Here is a 20207-nt window from a genome sequence, read left to right on the forward strand (position 1 = left end):
TTTTAGTTTTGGACCTTATCTTCAAGTGCACCTGTTATTTGTAAGGATATCCATTGTTTTGAGTCACAAAAGCACCAGTTGCGTATACGGCAGTAGGAAGCACAGGGAATGCACGGTAGAACTTTAAGGCTCACCGCAGTCCAACCCATTATAAAACTCATAGGTACAAGTACTGCTTAAATATTTATTAAGGTTACACCAATCAGTTACAGGAAAGTAGCATTGCTGGTAGCATCTCTTGAATCCATAGGAAAACGAGACACAACTTGAAGATGCTGCCCTTCGGAGACTGCCCCTGCAGGAGGGACAGTTCCCTGCCTGCGTTATTTTCCCTTACTCGTTCTAGTGACAAGTGGAGGCGAGTTGTACCAGCTCCAGCTACTCCCTTGCCACCGCAAAGAAAAGTTGACTATAACGGTGTAGGGGTAATAAACAACAGATAATGGTTAGACACTTAAGTAGTTACTCCTGTTTCATGACTTAAAAATACTGTTACAAGTAGGAAACAATAGCATTGTGAACACAGTTAACTGCATACTTGAATCTTTCGTGCTTAGTGGCTTTCTATTCCCTCACCAATCATTTCCCAAGATGCGTTTGAAGCATTAACAAGCTGTGCTACCACTTTTAGGCACTTGTCTCAGTTTCTTTGCACTCTCTTGACAAGCTGTGCTGTCTTTCCATCAAGTGTAGTTAATTGTGACCAAGTGTGAAATTAAGCTGCTTTCAGAGTGTTTCGCAAGCATTTCCTCTCTCCTCCTGTAGTAACAAATATTTTTTACCTCCCCAGTCGCCCCCCTTCTTTCTAGTTAACAGCTGCATAAGGTGTCTTGTGAAGTGTGTACTCTTTGGTACTAGCTTCCCTTGCACACACGCCTTGAGGAAGCACTTGTGTAACAGGGAGCCTATTGTTCTGAAATCAGGCATCAATATATTAAGCTTTTTAAAACAGGGACACAGCCCATGACTATACCAGCAGGGTCAGAGTGAGCAGTCTGCTCCTTACTGGAAGCACATGAACTTTCCAAAACCTCTGTGAGTGCAGGCAGCTCACTTCTTGGTGCAGGTGGGGCTGAAGATACACGTCAGTCTTGCCCCGTAAATCAGGTGGTACTTCATACCAGCTCCCTGAAAGGAAGTCTGTCAGGAGGATGCTAAGGTTTAAATGTGTTACTGAAAGTGGTATTATGCTCCGTGTTGATGTAAGAGTTCAAGTTACAGCTCAAGAAGTCTGCAGTATTTTAAGTGTGCGCATATGATTTATTGCAACTGTTGGCCTTGACTGGTACATTACACCTACAGTTCATTTTATTTAACAAAATCCACACCACTTAACTCATTAGCTTTAAATCAAACCACAAGCAGTGCAGAATGCGACCACCCAAAAAAAGAGGGGGCAGGGGTCCAGAAGAGGCATGTTTATAACCCGAGGTGCTTAGTGCAGATCAACTCACATCCCAGAACCAAGCAGATACAGGCCCTTATCCCAGTGCAAAAAACCCATCTGTGTTCCTTGCTGGGGGATAAAATATCTGTGGACTCCAGCTATCAGTTGGTCTTCCAATTCAAGAGGAGCCACTGTCGTAACATTCATGTAGTTAGCTAGAGCCCTAGGGTGGAGTGTTTATTCTAGATGATCTGGTTACAAAGGATTTGTTGGCCATGGTTGGCAAAAAAGAAAAAAAATTAGCAGCCTCACTCACCCACATTAAAACAGAGTTGAACAGCTGCAATAAGCCAGGAGTTCCTTCTACCACTAGTGCCAGTACGCATTTTGAAATACACAATTTCAGCAAGAGTCACTTCAAAACCAACTAGCCAAGTTCTGCTTTACGCTCACCTCAGCTTTAAGTCTTTCAAAGCCAGGAGAACAGGAGGAATTCTTGCTCTTTAGAAACAGAACAGATAGCAGCTAACACTTTAAAGCCAGGAAGCTCTTTTGCCCATTCCCAGCTCAGAGGAAACCAGTTTCTGAAGAGAGCAGTTTAACAGCTTTACTGAAACAGTACTGCTGCCACAATCAGACAGACTTCTGTGCATGAATACTTCTGGGGAAGTAAAGGCTCTCTGCCCCTTCGCTTAGGCAATACTGCAACAGGCTGGCAGTGCCACGCAGATGTAAACACTTTCATACTGCTTATTAGGCCAAAAGAATTGACATGGCACAGACTAGAAGCCTTTGCTGAATGGTCTCTGGGTTGTTTCAAAACTTTGTTTCAGTATAAACCGATTTGGTAAGTTGGAATAAAAAGATCTTACTTCAACTTTTGCTGTCATGGTTTCCTCCTGAACCCTTAGAAACCCTGGAAACGCAAGTTTAGTCTGTCCGAATTTAAATACTTAAACTATTAGCAGCAAAACAAAGCAAAAGGAAAAGAAAACCAGGAGAGGAAACTTCTCTTGAATAGCAGAATCACTTTGTGTGAACAACAGAGGTGCTGAACAGTAGCTTCTGCTTCTGTTTCTTTCTTTTCTTGCCTCCCTTTTCCTCTGTGAAGAATTAAAATGATATTGTCACTTTTCTCATGGAACAGGAATGTCACACAGGAAAACAATAAATGGTCTTCCGTTCCTAAATGACTTTATCAGTTTGTGACACTTCCTGTCAACTCACTGACCACCAGGTAGCTTATAAAAAAAATTACTGCAGACAAACTAAGAGACTGCCACATCTACGTGCACCTAGAAACATGCCGAACTGATTCTAAAGTTGCTGTTGCAATGGCAGACTGTAGGACTGTAAGCGTGCAGCAGTTTGCCTTTCAGGCAGATACTGCTTTCATCCATGTCCAAAAACCATTACAACTGGAGCTTAAATGCACTGAAACTCCCTGCCTCTTGCCTCCAGTTCTCTGTGACTCAATGCAGCCTCCGAACAGAACTAAGCATTATAAATGAGTTTTATCAGTTTATCTCAATTTGTTTCAGACTCCCTAGTCTGAAATTCCAGCTAGCAGTATCTTGACATTTTGGTCAAACTTCAGCGGCAGTTCAGCTGCTCAGCAGGCTAGGCATCTTTGAAGCGCATAACCTAAACGTCCTCGAGATAAAGCTTATATTAAGTTCCAACAGAGACGGTAAACATGATGACCAAAAGACATCTTTGCCCTAACAGGATTCTTTGCTAGTTGGAGATTTTCTCAGCTCCTCGCTCTAAGAGAGCTGCTTTGGGCTAACAGAAGCCCTAATCAAGATGCTCATAAAAGACAACCTGATACACTTCAGACCTGTTCTGCAGCCAATTTTTGGTCCCCCAAATTCCTTCTCTCACTTCTATCAGAAGGAGAAATAGTATTTTTTTTTTCCTACTTCAGAATTTCTTCACTCTCCTCCAACTCCCACCCTTACCTGACAAATGATCAGCTGCAGACGGTTTGTCCAGCTTCAGGAGGGCTGCCTCAATAGCTTGGCTGAAGGAATTCTGAAAGCTGGGCACAGGCATGCGGTCAGAGCTGTCACTTTCTCCATCACTATCCGCTGGCACAGGGAGCGCCAGAGTGTTCTCATCTGAAATAAAGGAAAGGAGAGGGCTTTATAAAACCTCGGCAGTGCAGGTGCCTCTCCACACTCCAGATGTTTCTTGTGAAGCTGTAAGATTTCTTAAGATTTAGATGCACAGAAAGGAAGCCAACATAGCAACACCAAGTTTTCTTACCTCTAGCCTTTGGAGCAGGTTTGGGCCACGTTTCCGGTTTTGCCTTTCCAACCCTCAACATCTATCAAAAAAGTAATAAGATCCGATTAAACCCCATGCACCAGAACAATCCTGCATATCCCAAAGTGGCAAGGGATATCTAGGCACCCCTTCCAGCACTCAAAGCCTATGCTGTCTCTGTAAGTTTCATCCCACATTGTTTTTGTGAGGAAGCAATTGTACTCTGAGACCCAACCCTAACTAAGACACCAGTAATTCCGACAAGATTTACTCTGTCACGTGGCTTACCTGGGCAAAGGATGGGAACGGAGAGTCTTCTTCTAAGCTCCCACAGAGCAACGGGCTGGCCTGGCTGGCAGCAGGTGACAGTGGAGTTGGAATAGACTCTACAGAGAAAAGAAGCAGTTAATTAAAGCCAACAGCATTTGGCAAAGGCAGTTAGAAAAATAAAAATTACAAAATCACAAAAATAAAAAGGTTTTCCTATTTTCTGTAATTAACCATATTTATCCTACCAGTTCCATCCATTAATCACACAGTGGAAACTCCTGAATTTCCTCACTGTTTTTATTTAAGGAAGATTTGCAGGGTGATTTTGTTTTTGAATTAGTTTTTGGGTGCCTTTTGTTTGCTCGTTTTGAAAAAAGCATTTAAGAATAGCTTCTATTTAATTTTTTTTTTTTTTTTTTTACGAACTGCAAGGTAAAACATTTGGCAAGCATAACTGGACAACAACCTGAGTGCTTATCAGTTATGTTTTATTCTACTACAACGTGAGGGGAAGATGGAGAAGGTAGAAAGAAAAAATGCTAGTGGTGTTTTTCTGGCATATACACTCTTCTGCCTTCCCTCAATCCCATCCCCTTCTGCCTCGGCAAAGATTGAAAAGGTACGATAACTACAGTGTAGGTATCATTGTCACTAAAGTAGAAGCAGTAAAAAGCAGACAAACAACCAGAATCTCAGCAGTCTCAGTCTTCTGTGTATGATCTCGCAGGCAATCTAGGAGAGTCGTTTTTGGTCAGTATTAAGGAAGTTTAGTCTGATGACCTGAGCAGTAGATCCCCAGAGAACCACCAAGAACTAGATGTAATGTTTTTGCAGATGCTCACCTGTCTGAAACACAGGGCTTCTGCCAAGAGGAGAAGGACAGAAGCTCTGATGATCAATGCTGGTTTCTCCATGGCAAGATGTAAAAGCAGGAAACTGCTGCAGATTCTCTAAAGCAATATGGACCTCTGGATCTAGAAAGAGGCTTTCAATTAAAGCACTACACAAGGTGGAGGAAGACTGTCAATATGCAACTTGTTTCAGAATTCAAGGGGATGCCAGCTCAAATATTTTCTTCCCATCCACTACTTTAGAGACCAGTACAAGCCCAGCTGCTGGATGGAAGCAGCTCCCAGGCAACTGTTTTGGCCTTCTTCACTTTCCACTCTATACAGCGATTACTATAAAAACAGAAATCAAGAATCCTGAGAGCTGTATATACCAAGGAAAAATAGTTGTGCCCTCAAATGCCGTCTCTCTCCCATAACATCTAACTATGCAGGAATAGCACAACATCATTTAATGCCCTAAAACTGCATTTTTTACTCTACAGAGATTGGTCCTAATACACTGTAATCTCACTCTAAGTACACCCTACAAACTAAAGGCCTTGGAGTTCATCCTATAGCTCAAGAAATCAGCTCAGCAACTAAAGATGAGTGGGAATCCACCAGCAAGACTTACATTTGCCCTGTTTCTTGTTTTCTTCTATCTCAATTCTGCGTTCACGTCGTCGTTCATCACGAGCTTTCTTCTGCCGTAGGCGTTTCCTCTTTTCAATGTCATCTAGGAGCAACACACAACATTGGATATAAAAACCACACCGATACTTTGGCAATGTTTTACTTTGTGAACATGTTCAGTTATAACACATTAGCAACAAGACATGCTTACAAAACAACATATGCTCTTCCAAGTAGTCAGGCCTTTTTATTCTTTGCATAATTGTTGTCGTTACGGCAGTGAATTGGGGTTGTTCTGACTAAACAGTCAGCACACAGCTGACGAAAAAGGAGTAAAGCTGCTCTTTACGTTCCTTTTTCTGCCATTAAGGGAGAACTACTCCCACTTCATCCCCACAGATCCACTGACAGAGACTAGTGGAAAGGTAGTACCAACCTGAGAACAGCTCTAAAGTCTCCTTAGAGATGATAGGTGGCTTCAGAGCCAGTTCACAAATGCTGAACTCACAGGTGAGGGGCAAGTGACAGAGGTAACGATGACGCTGTCTTATATCCTGATGTAAAAAAAAAAAAAAAAAGTGCAAATACATCATTGCAACAAGGTCTAGAGGCTGCCATACTGATGAATAGCTGTGGAGACAACACTTACCCTTCATCACATCAAATGGAAAAAAAAACACAGCATAGTAACACAATAATAATTTTTATAAAATACTAAAGTGTGAACGATGCCTTGAGTCAGAAACAAATGCTCCAAAACCTCCACCAACTACATCATAATTATATTTGGATAAAGTTACTCCAGTTCAGTTATTGATCTTCTTGTTATTCCTCCCTTCTCACATCACTGGAATGAAATTCTACAACACCAGTCCTCTGCTGCACTTATGCTTGCACTAGACTGAATTTGCCTTTTGCACTTCAATTCTTTTGTCTGTCAACCTCCACTTTGCTTGATGGAAACAAGCTGAGTTTAGTATTTTTCCTTGCAGAGAAGAAAAACTTGAAGAGAATTCACTATCTCTGCATCCATTCTCACTCAAACATACACTTTATTAAAAATTAATTAGGAATTACATGTAACGGTTATTGCATATGCCAGTTCTTACAGTAATTTAACCAAGGCAAAGGAATTCAAGATCCATTCTCTTTTCTAGAACTTCAATGTCTTAAGCACCCTCACTGCCTCAGAGATGCCTCTATCTCAAACACTGAAGTTACTTTCCACCCTCTTATTTTACCTAACATCCCACCTCTACCCTTGATGCTCTGAAACAGCTGTTTGCTGAAGACAGATGCTGCAGAAAACTCCTTCAGGTTCAAAAAGATGTGCCTAGTTCAAGCTGCTCTTAAAAACAAACCAATGTTAAGCTTACAATTCCCTTACTCCTGAAACTTCCTACCTTCTAGTAGGAGAAAGCAATTAGACTGCAGTCTGCTTATCAAAATCAACTTAAAGTACTGCACCTTACACAGATGACCTTCACAGATAAGCATGCCTACCCATTCATAGTAATTATTTCTCATTATCGAAGAGAAACATCTCATCTGCCATCTGCAAAGATCAAATTACTAAAACACGAAGATGAAATAATTACCTCTGTCATTGAGTAGCCAGCTATCTCCACTACAGCTGCAGTTATCTTCTCTGGACTCTTCTCCAAGCTGCCATATTCACGAACAAGACACCGAACATTCACAGGGTGAAGATACATACATTGCCCATCCTCCGCTGTAAGACAAGAAGTCATCAGTTGATCTTTGCCTGTTAATCTTTAATACTCTTCTCCCCACCTCAGTCCATTCACCAGTAATGAAACTAAAACTCCTTTCTAAAAGTCTAGAAGTTGTATTTCACAGTTTAGCTGAATCTATTGACCTGACAAGTGCCTTCCCCAAAAAGGATCCCAAAGGATGCACCTCTGCCCCCATGACTCCAGGATTTCATTGCACTTACCTTGATAGAAATAGTAAAAAGGAGAATTGTTATGATGTCCACTGCTAATTGTATCTTTACATTCTTGGTAGCTTGTTTCAGCCGGATTTAATTCTTCTGTAGTTTTCACATCAGGTTCCCCTACGGTATCCACCTCAGGTACCTCCTCTTCATCCAGCATTGCCTCTTCTGATTCCACAGGAGGCAAAAAGGAACTTGCCAGATCAGAGCAAGGCTCCACAAGCTTCTCATCGAATGCAGATAGATACTCCATGCCACACTACCACAGCAGAGAGCATACAGTTAGTACCGCAATCACCTCTTTCAAAAGATGATCATTTCTGCAAAAATCTTTGGTACCAGTTCACCCTACACCACAGTGTAAAGTCGCAGGACTAGGAATCAACAAGATCCACCCAAACACCACTGTTACACACCTTTTTCTCATGGAGAACTGCAGGCTCCGTAGACTTGGAGCTGTCTAGGACCAATTCTTCCACAGCTGCACTAATTCCAGCAATGCCACTGCTTTTATCCTTGTCAGCTGAGAGTGCTGTTTCTCGCTCCTACAGGTCATTCAAAGAGAACAAGTTGCAGTTTCCTGTTTTAGCCAGGAGACTATCACCATAATTATCTTTAGCCTTGTTCTATACTTCAAGTTTTCACAGATCTACAACACATCTGTGACAAAGACAGACCATTGAAGAGTAGTCCTCTTCTACTGCAGGACACGTAAAGGCTTCTTTTAAAAGGAATATTCTATAGGCTTGCTTATGTTTGTTTGACAGGAGTTATCCTAGGAATTACTAGACCTGAAAGGGAAAACTATCATCCTTTTAAATGAGAACTCTTTCGCATTTCTGGGAGGAATACCATTTTTTGGAAGGAATACCATTTAATAAAATGCATTCTGTTCTGTTATCTTGAATGTCACATCAGATAGCAGGAGCCCAAAGGCTACAATCTCCTCCAAGGTTCATATTGCTATTCTAGCAGTAAACATCACCATCTTGCTAGTATGTACATCAATCACGGAGACCAGAATAATCACACACAACCACTTAAGCAGCGAAAGATAAATGCTCAACACACTGTTAAAAATAACGTTACTAAAAACATCCAAAGAGGTTCTCACCTTCAGTTCCTGGATAGCAGCCTCAATAAAGCATGCCTCCGGGGTATGTTTTTCCTCCTCATACTGTTTTAGCAATGCTGCTTTCTCCTCCAGAATCACCAACTGCAGGACCTGCTCCCTGGATGCCAGAAGCAGTTTGGAATACTGGCTGTGCTGGTCATCTGAACAGAAGGAGCACCAAACTAATTAATATCTTCGTGTAGAGGCACCCGTTTGAACTGGCATCAGGAACCGCCATTTCTTCTGCAGGTTTATTACTGCTCAACTTTGAGTTAATCCACTGCCAAGTGGACAATATTTAGAAAGAGTTTGATACAAACTCCGCATGTTACTTTATACCATTGATGACACAAGCTCCTGCCACACACCTTCTCTGCTACACGGATCTCCCTGACACAGCAGTTTATCTGCAACTTCACAACTCAGTTGCTAAGTATCAAAAAATCAAGTCCAAGCTGCTTTTTTGTGGAAGCATCTCCCCTGAGAAGCCCTGGATGGCCAAAGCTTCCGCAAAATCCACCCTGCAGCTTCTTCCTCTTCTCTATATACTCAAAAATACTGCAACTGGAAAGTTTTGCAGAAGTGACCTACCTCTTTTTAGTCTCAAACTAATTCATAAACCTTACGTATTCAAAACCTGTACAAAACATTATTAGTCTTTTACAGGAAGCACAGCAGAAACCGATAAACTAAAGAATTCCAAGGTTCAGCAAAAATTAGTCATCTTGTTACGAGAGCACTTGTCTTAATGATAAGCTTTACAGCAAGTACAGAATCACATCACACACATATTCACTGGACCCAGGAGTCCAACCTCTTTTAAGGACTGTGTCTACAGAACATCCCATTAATGCTAAGATTTCTGGGTTTGGAATGATCTCAAATCTGGTACTGGATTGAAGGATAGAAGGGTTTGTTGTTTTATAATAGGATTTAGAGTCCTTTATTTTCAAAGGCTGAGGGACATGTAAGCACATGCTGGATACCCATCGTGAGTTAGCAGACTTGACTTTTTACAGTGAGCTTAAACACATACAGCTTTTTGCAAATGCGGCTGCAAACTGAAGCGAGCCAAGACAGCCCACAAAACAGCAATGCTGAGTAAAATTATTTCTTTAGTCACCAAATTTTCATGATACCAACAGATAAGATGATGATGCATTAGTCACAGTACTTGACTGGAGAAAACTGTAGAAGTCAGGCAACAGATGTTTGGAATAGGTTTGCAATAATTTTGACTATTTCCCCAAATCGTTCACAGATCTTAGTCGATAAGTGAAGATGATGAAAACCTTGTTGAAGAATACATCCTTGAAATAGCTTAGACACTGTTATTTTTTCCTAAGCTGTAGAACGAGGAGCCAGAAGGCAAAAGTTAAGGACACTGAAGAGCCAACAAAAGCAGCAAGAATGACACCAATGACTGTACAAGAAAAAACACACATCAAACTATAACAAAAATTGAGAAAGCAGGAGTGTGCAGTGCAATAAGTTGAAGGGAAACAGAACACAAGTTAAAGTCTTAGAAAACACAAAGTATGGGTAGATTGCTTATTATTAAGATGTGGTCATTAAGGTTTTCAGCTACCAAAACCCATGCTTTGTGGTGTGAACTATTTTAAGATGGCAGCATGGCATTGCCATGGGAAATCTTTTTAGACAAGTCCAAGCCACAGCTAGGAGCAGGATGCCAACCACCAGTACTCAGATACACTCACCTCCAACATAAACAGGCTGCACCACATTCATCCACTGAGGTTTGGGCAGTGCTATCAGAACACCTTTCTCTCTTCTCATAAGCTGCATCGTAATGACATCACCAATTGCATATTGGCGCGTTTCCATAGCAATAACACTGCAACGTAAGGAGGAGGTTATTATTTTTACAGGGTAAAAATAATATTTCAGTGATACATATCATTTAACAGATATCAAGCCTCACCTCTTAAGATCCTTCTTGTGAACAGAGCCGTAACAAATAGGGCACTTACTCCAGGTCTTCTCACTCAAGGAGAGATAGTGAAGGATACATGCCCAACAAAAGATATGCCCGCAGCGGGTGATCTTTGCTGCTGTAGGCGGGTACAGACAGATTGGGCAAGAGGGTACTTCATGGCTACAAATTCGCTGAAACAGCACACGAGAGGAATAGTACAAGTTATAGACTTGGAAATCATTCTGTAGCTCAGAAACTAAACCTGTAAGATCTACTCTAACATTAATCTTCCAGTTCTTCAGGTTCTGCTTATTTACCAGGAAATTATGTACACCATGAACTAAATAACCATTTTGGTCAACGTGGAATAGCCTTCAAAGCCAACCCATCTATTTTTACTCTAATGACATCAAAAGAGCAACTCTTCTCATGTTTTCCCCTTGTGTACATCATCTCTTAAGAGCTAGCAACATCATCGCCATCTGAATTCAGACACGAAGAAGTCAGCAAATGAACTGTCACCTCACACCAGCACAATTGTGCAGTGCTGTTTAACTGAGAGACTGAACTTAGCTATTTTCATGAACATTCTAGTTTAGTCAGATGTTCTGTTAGCATCTGTATGTTGCAGAGACAAAACAGCCAACCAAGCACCTGATTTTTCAGTTCTCTCGCAGGGCCAGGTAACGGTAAACGTACCTCCCCACAAGCTACACCATCCATGATGACTAGTCTTCACAGACTAAGTTTCTACTTGAGGTAACCCAAAGTTCTGGCCACAATTATCAAGAGATTTTCCACTTTGTTGCTAGGCAAGATGGGCCACCTATGCACAAGATAATTCTTCAAAATTCTACACTCTAGTCCTCTTTCATGGACTCACGCCCAAGTTTTCTGTTAATATCTCGATCACAAGGACTGAGTCTACAGAATGTCAGATACTATTTTTGATGAGCTCCCATCTGCGAAAGCAAGAAGAAGCTGCTAATTTTCCTAATAGATTTTAACACTTCTCTTTTCCTGTCATCAAAGTACTTCATAATATATTCCATGACAGATCATTCCCAGTATTGTGGGAGTGACAGAAAAGGCCTGAAGCTCAGAAACAGCTGAGTTTTACGTAACATCACAAAGAAGCAGTTAAAGACAGATAGAGTTTCTTAATAAGAAAAAAAAAAAATCTAGCCCATCACAACTGACCACTTGCTCCACAAAGTCCCAGTTGACCAAGGTATCTGGATCAGCAAAGTGGACTGTGTAGTCCTGTTCTTCAGAGACAACAAACTGGCAGCTGGGGAAAGGCAAAGAGACAGATGATCCACTCAGTTGTTTCTAAAAATTCTTGGAGAACTATCCCATAGGATTCTCAGAGCTTCTTCTTTGTCCAGCATAAAACTACTGGACACAGTTCGGCAGAAGTTTGGTAACTTCTACCAACAAAACCCAACAGAGTTCAGTTCACGATCAGGTTCCCAGAATACAGACATGTCTAATTTCAGTTAGACATAGCATTGCATGCTACCTACAGAGTGAGCCAGGCAGAACGTTTGTTCAGAAAAATGGAAGAAACAGAGCCAGCTCCATCAAGGATCTCTTAAAAACAGGGAATCCACAAGTGGAAAGAGCATGCTTACAAGAGGTAGAACTACTAGAGATCCCGCAAGCAGACTTCACTACATTAAGTGAAAATCAAGTCACAAACCAATAGGGAAAAATTAGAAGCATTAACACTGAAAATAGTTTTTATTATATTTAACATGATCAGATATGGGAAGTGATATGGGAAGCACTTCAAATTTCAGTGAAAATGACCGTTACTACCAGTCAAAAGAAATTCTGCTGCTGGATTACCACACTGATCATTGTTTGGGTTACTATTACATACTTAGGGATCTGTGATGTGAAGCCAACCTGAAAAAGCAGTTTAAGAATTAAGAGACCCATATGAGTAACTGCTTCTGGGACTTAAATTCAGATTAGCTTTAATCCAGAAACTGCTACCCCTACCATCTCAACATGCTGGTTTTTTGAAAGAAACGATAACCTTCCATAAGGGAACTACATAAGTCTTCCCAAATGGAGTGTCATATTCCACAGACGATGCTGGAAAATTGAGGCAGAAGACTAATTGGCTTGTGTCCAAAAGACTCGGGCAATCAGATACCTTGTTAATATATTTTTTTCCCTTCCAAGTATAGTCACAAGCACTAAAAACACTAGAGGTAACTTTACCCTGGAAAAGTATTCAAGATCAAACAATTCCCTGGCCGATTGTTCCTTACGGCTTACTGTCTCTGCAGAAGTCTGAGAACCCTGCTAGTCTTCCACTCACTTGGCCTGTAGGAAGAGTTCCTTGTTGAAAGGCTTATGTCCCCACTTGTTCCTTTTCCCCCAGTTGCCATGTCCATTCCCGTCAAAATGGCCTGCTTGGCCACGGGGTTCAAAAGTGAAGTTCAGTAAGTGGTTCAGATTAATCTTCTTGGGACCAGAGAACTGGGCAGGGCTGAACTCTGCCCGTTGAGCCTCTGCTACCTAAGAGACAACAGCATTTATTAGAACTTGCTAGAATTTACTGCGAAATCATCAGTACAAGTTGATACCCAGGCCCCAGCAGTGATTATGTACAGAATACGCAGCACCCACTGACTCACCTTCTCCTACTCCCATTCCGCAAATCAAGCACTGCAGCGAAAGTGCATGAGAACCTGAAAGTTAGAACTGAGTGGTCTTACCCCACACGGATGAAGTGGAGGAGAGCATAAAAACAACCCAAGTAACAACAAGTAAAAGCCAACAATACCTCGTAGTCGAGGTTAATAACAGGAGAGAGTTGTTGAGATCCTGGCAGTATTCTTTTATATGGCCAGTAACACACATTTGACTACTATTGCACAAATGATACTCGTTTGTAGTTAGTTTTCATATAACAAAGCAGAGAATGAGAAATGAACAGAGACAGCAAGTGAGTTTTGACAGAGTTAGCATTTTAGGTAGGCAGCTTTGCTCATCCGCTAAAACTGAAAAAAATCAGCATCTTCTGTATCAATGCAAACCCACCAGTGATCTACAGTATTCATACCCACAGCAGCATAAGAAGCCCCGGTGTGGTTTTACTCCATCTTGATGTCACCAAGGCTAATTTGATTACTTTCCCAATGCCACTACCACGTGCAAATTTGTACACTCAAGTGGTTAGACACAATCATCCCGGACTTTTAAAAGCTAGAAATCGTATCGCTACATATTGTCATGAAGGACCTTTGTTTCCTGAGATATGCACGTGGCCTGCCTAGGTACCCATTCCTCAGGTGGCATTTCCACTAGTTTTACTGTTCCTTTTTATTGCAAGTCTCTCAGAGCAGAGAGCACTCCTCTTCTGTTGTTGCAAAGTTGTTCTGCTCACACTCAATGTGGCATCTCAACGATGTTAGCACCTCTTATCGCTCCTTCCCTTCCCAGCCCAGGAGCTGAATACAGAAGACCTATCTAGGCAGGTCAGAGTGATCCTCTCGTCCCAAGAAAGAAGGCCTTGGAGACACGGCATTACAATTCTCACCTCATCTCGTCTTCCACCATTACAAGAGCTAAAAAGTTTGCCACTTCCGCCGCTACCTCCCCTCTGAGGGGGCATCTTGTTAAAAGCTTTGCTTTTCTGTGAATTGGAGCGACGGGACTGACTGGAAAAGTTCTCATTTTTGGAATACGCAGTTTCTCTTTTACGATTATAACGCTGTTTGGATCCATTCGCATTCTTTCCATCTGAAAGAGAAAACAAGGATCAGACGGGCAGCCCCCGAGCTCGCCGCACGCGCAGCGCCCCGGAGGCAGCGCGGCCTTTCGGCCCGGCACTTGGTGCCAGCACCGCTTAAAGGGCTTGTGTTTCTGCCAAGACCTCCTCCAGCCCACAAACCATTTCACTCCTATTACAGTCCAAAGAGCTGGTCAAAGAGTACGGAAGGATTTATTTGCTGCGCTTTGTATTTGCTTAGAGCAGCTCAGTTTTCTTCATCCAGATCTGGAATCATCATCGCCAGACATCAGCCTGAGGTGTCACCTGTGTGTTAAGTGGTAAACACCAACGCTACATCTTCATGCCCAGTTGTTGTCACGTTTTGTAACAGGGCCATTTTTCATTCCATTTCTGAATACCCTATATAAAAACTCTGAACATCCTTATATAAACGCTGTAGCCTGCGTTTGTCTCGAAGTCTCCCACTTTGCAGGACCCCATTGCCTATTTGCACTCAGTTCCGCCCCTACGCGTAGAAGTCCCCAACAGATCCAATTCCGTTCTAAAAACACCCTTTAGCTTTCGTAAGACCAACAAATGCTGATCGATCCTGAGGGACGAGCCCAACGCTTTGGCCTTGCGGGGCACAAACCCAGCTCCCAAGTACCAAGTCCACCGACCCAGGCAGCGAGGAGTGTTTGTCTGAGCGCGCTGCGCACACCCCTGGCCGCGACACGGGGCACAGAGGGGAAAGCACAAAGCAAAACACCGTGGGATCGAGGCTCACGAGAGCAGGAAAGTCCATCAGGGTCTTGAGAGGTGTTTCCTGCATGTAAACAGCTGCCTCGTCAGGCTGCCAGAACAGAAGATGAATGCTGTGAAGACACTTCTCATAGCCCTAACCTAACGTCAGAGGTGTCTCAGCTACACAGCAGGCTGCTCGCCCACCCATTAACCTTGCGCTCCCACCAGCTGCCATTTCAGCTGTAACAGGAGTTAGGCCGAGAAACCGGGGAGGTGAACTCCCCAGGCCCAGCCGGAGGTCTGCGCACCCCAGCCATCCCCAGATACCCAGCGTTACGCACACCAACGCCTCACACTGGTTACAACATCCTGATCCCTTCTCTAAAGGCCTGGTAGTTTCTCCTTTCCCGTTTCGCAGTCCTCCCCACCCCTGAAAATAAGCCCTGTGTGGCAGCAGACACGTCCCGTAACTCCTGGCCGCGTTACTCACAGGCAGTTTTCATCACCAGTGCCTCCAGCTCGGCCCTTCCCCTGCACCACCTCCTGGAGCAGTCACAGCAGCTGGAACAGAACCCCTCACAGCCTCACTTTTTTCGGTTAGTTTTAGTTTTCTCTCCCACCGACACCCCCAAATCGAGGGGGGCAACGGGGCGGAAGGCCCATGCGTTACTGTACATCACCGAGGATCCAACCACGTAGCAAATCACTCCATCAGAGCACCGTGACGGGGCTTTGAGGGGGCCTGTTGCTTCCTGCTCATGGCAGACTCCAATCTTTGCCTGCAACTAGAGCTAGAGAAGTCAAAGGAGCCTCCTGCTGCTTTTGCATGATGTGACAGTCGTTTTGCAAGCAAGTTTTGTCACCAGAGCTGATCACTTACTCTGCTTTCAAATGGCCAACCCCTTAATTCAGAACTAAACCAACCCCCCGAGAACCACGGCCATGCTCAGCCCCGCAGCAGGAGTCAGGCTGGAAGCACTTGGGCCCGGTGTTATCAGGAAAATACACACCAGAAGCTGCCAAGCACTCAGGGTGTAACCCGGTCTGGCTTGGTGATTATTTAGATAGATCTTTTTTTGAGAGTGTTTGTGGGAAAGAGGTTACAACACCACCCCTCAGGCTCTGGTCACAAATTCAGCCCTTTAGAAGGGGCTGGAGCACTGCTTCTGTTAACTACGAGCAGAGCCTGGCACCTTCGAGCTCAATCACCCTCTGAAATCTGCAGCCGCAGTGCACACCCTAGAGAGGCACAAGCCTGCTGTGCCTATAGCGGCTTGGCAGCTCCTTCCGCAACCACGAACTGGGGGAAGGAAACAACTCCAGAGGACACACTCGGCCTGAAGTGGGTTCTGATGATCCTTCACGAGGTCCAAGGGCAGCTTGTACCTGCAGCTAACAGGAGAATTTCCACCAAGTTAGTCACAATCAAAGGCACCGACTTGTCACCAGCTGGTTTACACACATTCCTGGCATGCTGCCCCGTTTCAGACAGGCTCCTAGAGCCTCTGCGAGCCCCTGTAAGGACTCTTAATTTCATAGGGAAATCCTCTCCACCTGTGCCTTCCTTAGGAAGGACCTCACAGGACAGTCTAAAAACACTTAAACCTGATTTCACTGATTGCAGTTTCCCCTCCCAGAGTAATTATTTAGGACTACTTTAGAGGATTCTGGGCCATCAGCGTAGCAATGAAGTAAGTCAACAGACAACCAGAAGTTTGAAATAGGCGTTTGTAAACTGGAACACCGCTTTTCTTCCCCCCCGTTTGGATTTGGGGGGTTCTTTTCCCACTTGGCAAGTTAGGAACGAGCAGCAGCAGTGCTGGTGAGGTACTTATTCTTGACTCGGGTCCTCAGTTAGCCCTTCTGCACCTCTCACCAGGCTGAACCTGTAATATATTTACCCGTTCACACTGCAAGAGAAAACTTACAAAGTAGTGTCCGTATAAGTTTATAACACCAGCAACTAAGCTGTCCTTGCCTGTCGGAGCGAGCCCTACAAACTGTGGGTTCTCCTGATGGACACCACCTTGTCAGAGGACCTCCTCCTCCAGGGGAGTTCAAGTTCCCAGGCCTAAAGGCAGCAGCCACAGGCGCCCAGTTTGGTCCTGGAGCTGCAGCAGTGGTTGCTGCTGGGACGAGGACTGCAGTTTCCTTCCATCTCTGCATCTTCAGCTGAGCAGCGTTCAGCAAATCGCACTGCACAAGGGGGAGCTGGGTGAGGGATCGTGCTAAGCCCCCAGGGCGCTGGCATGAAAGCAAATCAAAGAGATTTGTGCTGCTAAGGTAAATTTCCCGGTGAGCAAGGGGTGAATAAGCAGCCACGCTCCCCAGCAAAGTATGTTTGCGCTGTAATAAGAAGGCCCAGGAATGTCTACAAGAATTCCTGCCGTCCGTCAGGTCCCAAGGACTGCCCAGACACCCAACAAGGCAATATTCCCTTCGCTACTTTATTCCATCCTCACGGGATGGGACTCCTGGTGGTCCAGCACTATAACCAAAAAATACTTCTTCTGTTGGAAAGTTCTGAGTTTAATTTCATTTCTAAGACTAAACTTGAAAGGCAGCTGGAACACAACTTCCCCAGGACAGAGAGCCTACACGGCTGCAGGAGAGGCCATTTCTGCAGTTCCTCAGCTGGACTCGACCACAGCAGGCAGCTCTAAAAAGCACATAAAGGACAAAAGCTTGACGGGATTTAACAGTGACCCCTGGTGCAAAAGTGAAACAAAAAGTCAGCCTTCTGGGGACGGGCTGCAGCCCATCACAAATACTTTCCACTTCAAAGGAGACCCAAAGTTTTCAGAGTACCTCCTGTACAGTTCCTGAAACAGGGGAGAAACCGGGCGGGCCACACCAGCTACAGGCAGCCACGCCATTTCCAGGTGAATACGGAACCAGAGAAAGAAATCCTGTGCGGTGACATGCCAGCGCCTTGCACTCAACAGCTACCAAAACACACCCGCCCCTTAGCACGGCCGCAGCCTGCGTGCTCAGCCCATGGTTGTTGGCCCTCATCTGCCCAAGCGACCCTTCTCGTTTTAGTTTTCACTACGCTGCAGAGAAGAGATTCCCAAACATACATCTACGAGAACAGTTCCTGTTTTATACAGGCCTCTTCAAGGCACTGTAAGGGTAGCAACTCATCCCAGACTTCTCCCTCCACTTTAGTTAAGAAACAAACCTCTCAGAGGCGGAACTGTGTCATGCCAAATAATTCTGTTGTATTAAAAAAATAGTCTTCAAAATAACTTTTTTTTAATTAAAAGTTAGTCTATTGTATTGGAGTAGAACAGCAACACGCGTCAGGATTTATATCCTCACTGCTCCTCCTCAACTTTTGACCTTGCTTCAAGCTTGTAAAATGTGGCAACCCACAGGAATCCTTTAATAACCCTTCCATTTGGGGCTGGAATGGCAGAGAGCCTGCACCTCCTTCCTCACTCCAGGTATCGTTTCTTCTACACGCAGGCACACCAGCGCAGAACAGGCCGACTTAACTCCCCTGCTGAAGAACGTTCATGTTCTGTGAACAACCCTCCCTCCGTACAACGTCGCACACCGCTAAAGCGGCGGCTGCCGTACAGAGGTGCCCCTTGGTAAGACGGGGACAGAAACCAGTCCTCTGCAACAGGAAAGCCTTGGGTCTGCCAGGCTTTCACACTACCCGTCACAATGTAAACAGAGGAGTTTATATGCTTTTTTGTTCCATCTGAAGCCAGAGATCTTGTTCTAAACACTCCCGCTGCATACCTAGCATCCGGCATCCCCTGCTTCCACTGGTCTGTCCATGGAAAATGGAAATAAGAGACTGAAAAACAACAGCAGTGGCTACCAGTAATAAAAGCCCTGCATGAAATCCTGCTACCGATGCCAAAAAATTGCAAATCCATTCCAGATTGCAACACCTCCCAGATACCAACTTTGTTAACCCTCTGCGAATACCGTGACTGCTACAGAAACAAAGCACTGCAGAAGGAAATCCATACGGCGATGGTGCTGTAGCAACCTGTAGGCAGTCTCCTCATGCTTCTGGGACTAAACTCGCTCCTTCCAAGCACTACCGCCCCGTCTTTAGGTTTCGGAAAAAATGCAGGGATACCAGGTACTTTCTGCTCCTGATCAGCTTCAGGGAACTGGAGGCGGTTTTGGTCTTACCTTGAAAAAATGCATGACAGGGACCATAGTGGCTCATCACGACCCGCGCTGTCAGCAAAACTGGCTGTTTGCACTGACAGCTGCAACACTTTGATTAAAGTACCAGATAAGCAAGTAACGTGCACTCTGAACTCTTCCAAAATAAGTTACCAAAATACAGCCTGTAATGGGAATGCTGGGTATGCTGCGAGACCTCCTTAAGCAAGACAGAGCACTGCACTCAACTAGAGTCCAGAATAAAGTTAAGGCTCCTCTAACTGGCAGAGGCCAACACGTTCTTAGTACAAAATCAGAGCTTTGGCTCTCAAACCGATTACTCCAGCGCTAGTGGAAATCAAACATGCCCCTTCAGAAAGAAGAGGAACCGCAGCTCACCGAACAGGAAACGAGGCTGGAAGAGGAAGGAAAAAGAAAGCAAACCCCAGCGGTGACCCGGAGGGAAGCCTACCAAGGGCCAGCTGAGAAACAAACAACGCAACAGGGGGCAGGCAGCTCGGCTCCGCCACGCACCCAACCTCGGCACCGGGGTGCCTGGAGCCCGCTGCTGCTCCCTTTCCGTGGCTGCCCCCGGACCCTTCCCTTCCCCTTTCTCCCCCCCCCCCCCCTTTACCCTCCCCTCCCCTCTCCCCCCCCCCCCCCCCCCCGGCGCTCACCGCCTTTGGGCTTAGACTCCCCGGCGGCGGGCCCCGCCGACGCGGACCGCGGCTGCTGCCCTTTGCCGCCGGCCGAGGAGCCGGGCGCACCGGAGCCGCAGGGGCTGCTCTTGTCCATGGCGGGGGCGGAGGCGGGGGTGGCGCCGGGCGGGCTCTGCAGCATCAACGGGCGCCCCGGCGGGCGAGGGGCGGCCCTGGGCGGGGGGGCACGGCGGGCGCTGGCGGAGCCGGCGGGGGCCCAGGCTCATGGCCCGCGGCGGGGAGCGGCGGGGGCGGCGCAGCGCGGCCTCGGCCTCCTTCATGGCGACATCTTCTCGGCGCTCCGCTCGAACCGGGGGAAGGCCGCGGGAGGCCGGGCCGAGCCTGCGGGGCTCCGGGCGAGCCGCGGGGGGAGCTGCGGAGGGAGGGAGGGAGCCCCGCGGGGCCCGGCGCCGCCTGCCCTGCCCTGCCGCCCGGCGCTGCCTGCCGCCCGGCTGCTCCGCGCCGCCCCGGCCCCGGCTCGGCCGCCGCCGCTGCCCCGTAATGGCGAC

General features: G+C 45.5%; 1 protein-coding gene across 1 annotated transcript; it reads right to left on the reverse strand.

Moving 5' to 3' along the window:
• Positions 1–164: 164 nt before the first annotated feature.
• Positions 165–20183, reverse strand: RNF10 (ring finger protein 10). Its single transcript, XM_066978627.1, has 17 exons — positions 19678–20183; positions 13952–14154; positions 12728–12927; positions 11596–11686; positions 10402–10586; positions 10178–10314; positions 8460–8620; positions 7762–7890; positions 7346–7604; positions 6987–7120; positions 5825–5942; positions 5390–5491; positions 4768–4899; positions 3944–4041; positions 3656–3716; positions 3349–3507; positions 165–2490 (listed from the first exon to the last, which is right to left on the reverse strand). The coding sequence occupies exons 1-17, from the start codon at positions 19838–19840 to the stop codon at positions 2414–2416; spliced, it is 2409 nt and encodes an 802-aa protein (XP_066834728.1). The 5' UTR covers positions 19841–20183; the 3' UTR covers positions 165–2413.
• Positions 20184–20207: the final 24 nt, after the last annotated feature.

The sequence above is a fragment of the Anser cygnoides genome, chromosome 17 (assembly GCF_040182565.1).
Source record: "Anser cygnoides isolate HZ-2024a breed goose chromosome 17, Taihu_goose_T2T_genome, whole genome shotgun sequence".
In the NCBI taxonomy this organism is placed as follows: Eukaryota; Metazoa; Chordata; class Aves; order Anseriformes; family Anatidae; genus Anser; species Anser cygnoides.

What these genes read in the sequence shown, in the direction of transcription:
- RNF10 (XM_066978627.1), bottom strand. Translation starts at nt 19,840, where the DNA reads ATGCTGCAGAGCCCGCCCGGCGCCACCCCCGCCTCCGCCCCCGCCATG. An exon ending in GGGACTTTGTGGAGCAAGTG is followed by an intron (nt 10,587 to 11,595) that starts GTCAGTTGTGAT and finishes GTGCTGTTTCAG; the next exon opens with CGAATTTGTAGCCATGAAGT. An exon ending in GCAGCCTGTTTATGTTGGAG is followed by an intron (nt 8,621 to 10,177) that starts GTGAGTGTATCT and finishes CCTTCTGTTCAG; the next exon opens with ATGACCAGCACAGCCAGTAT.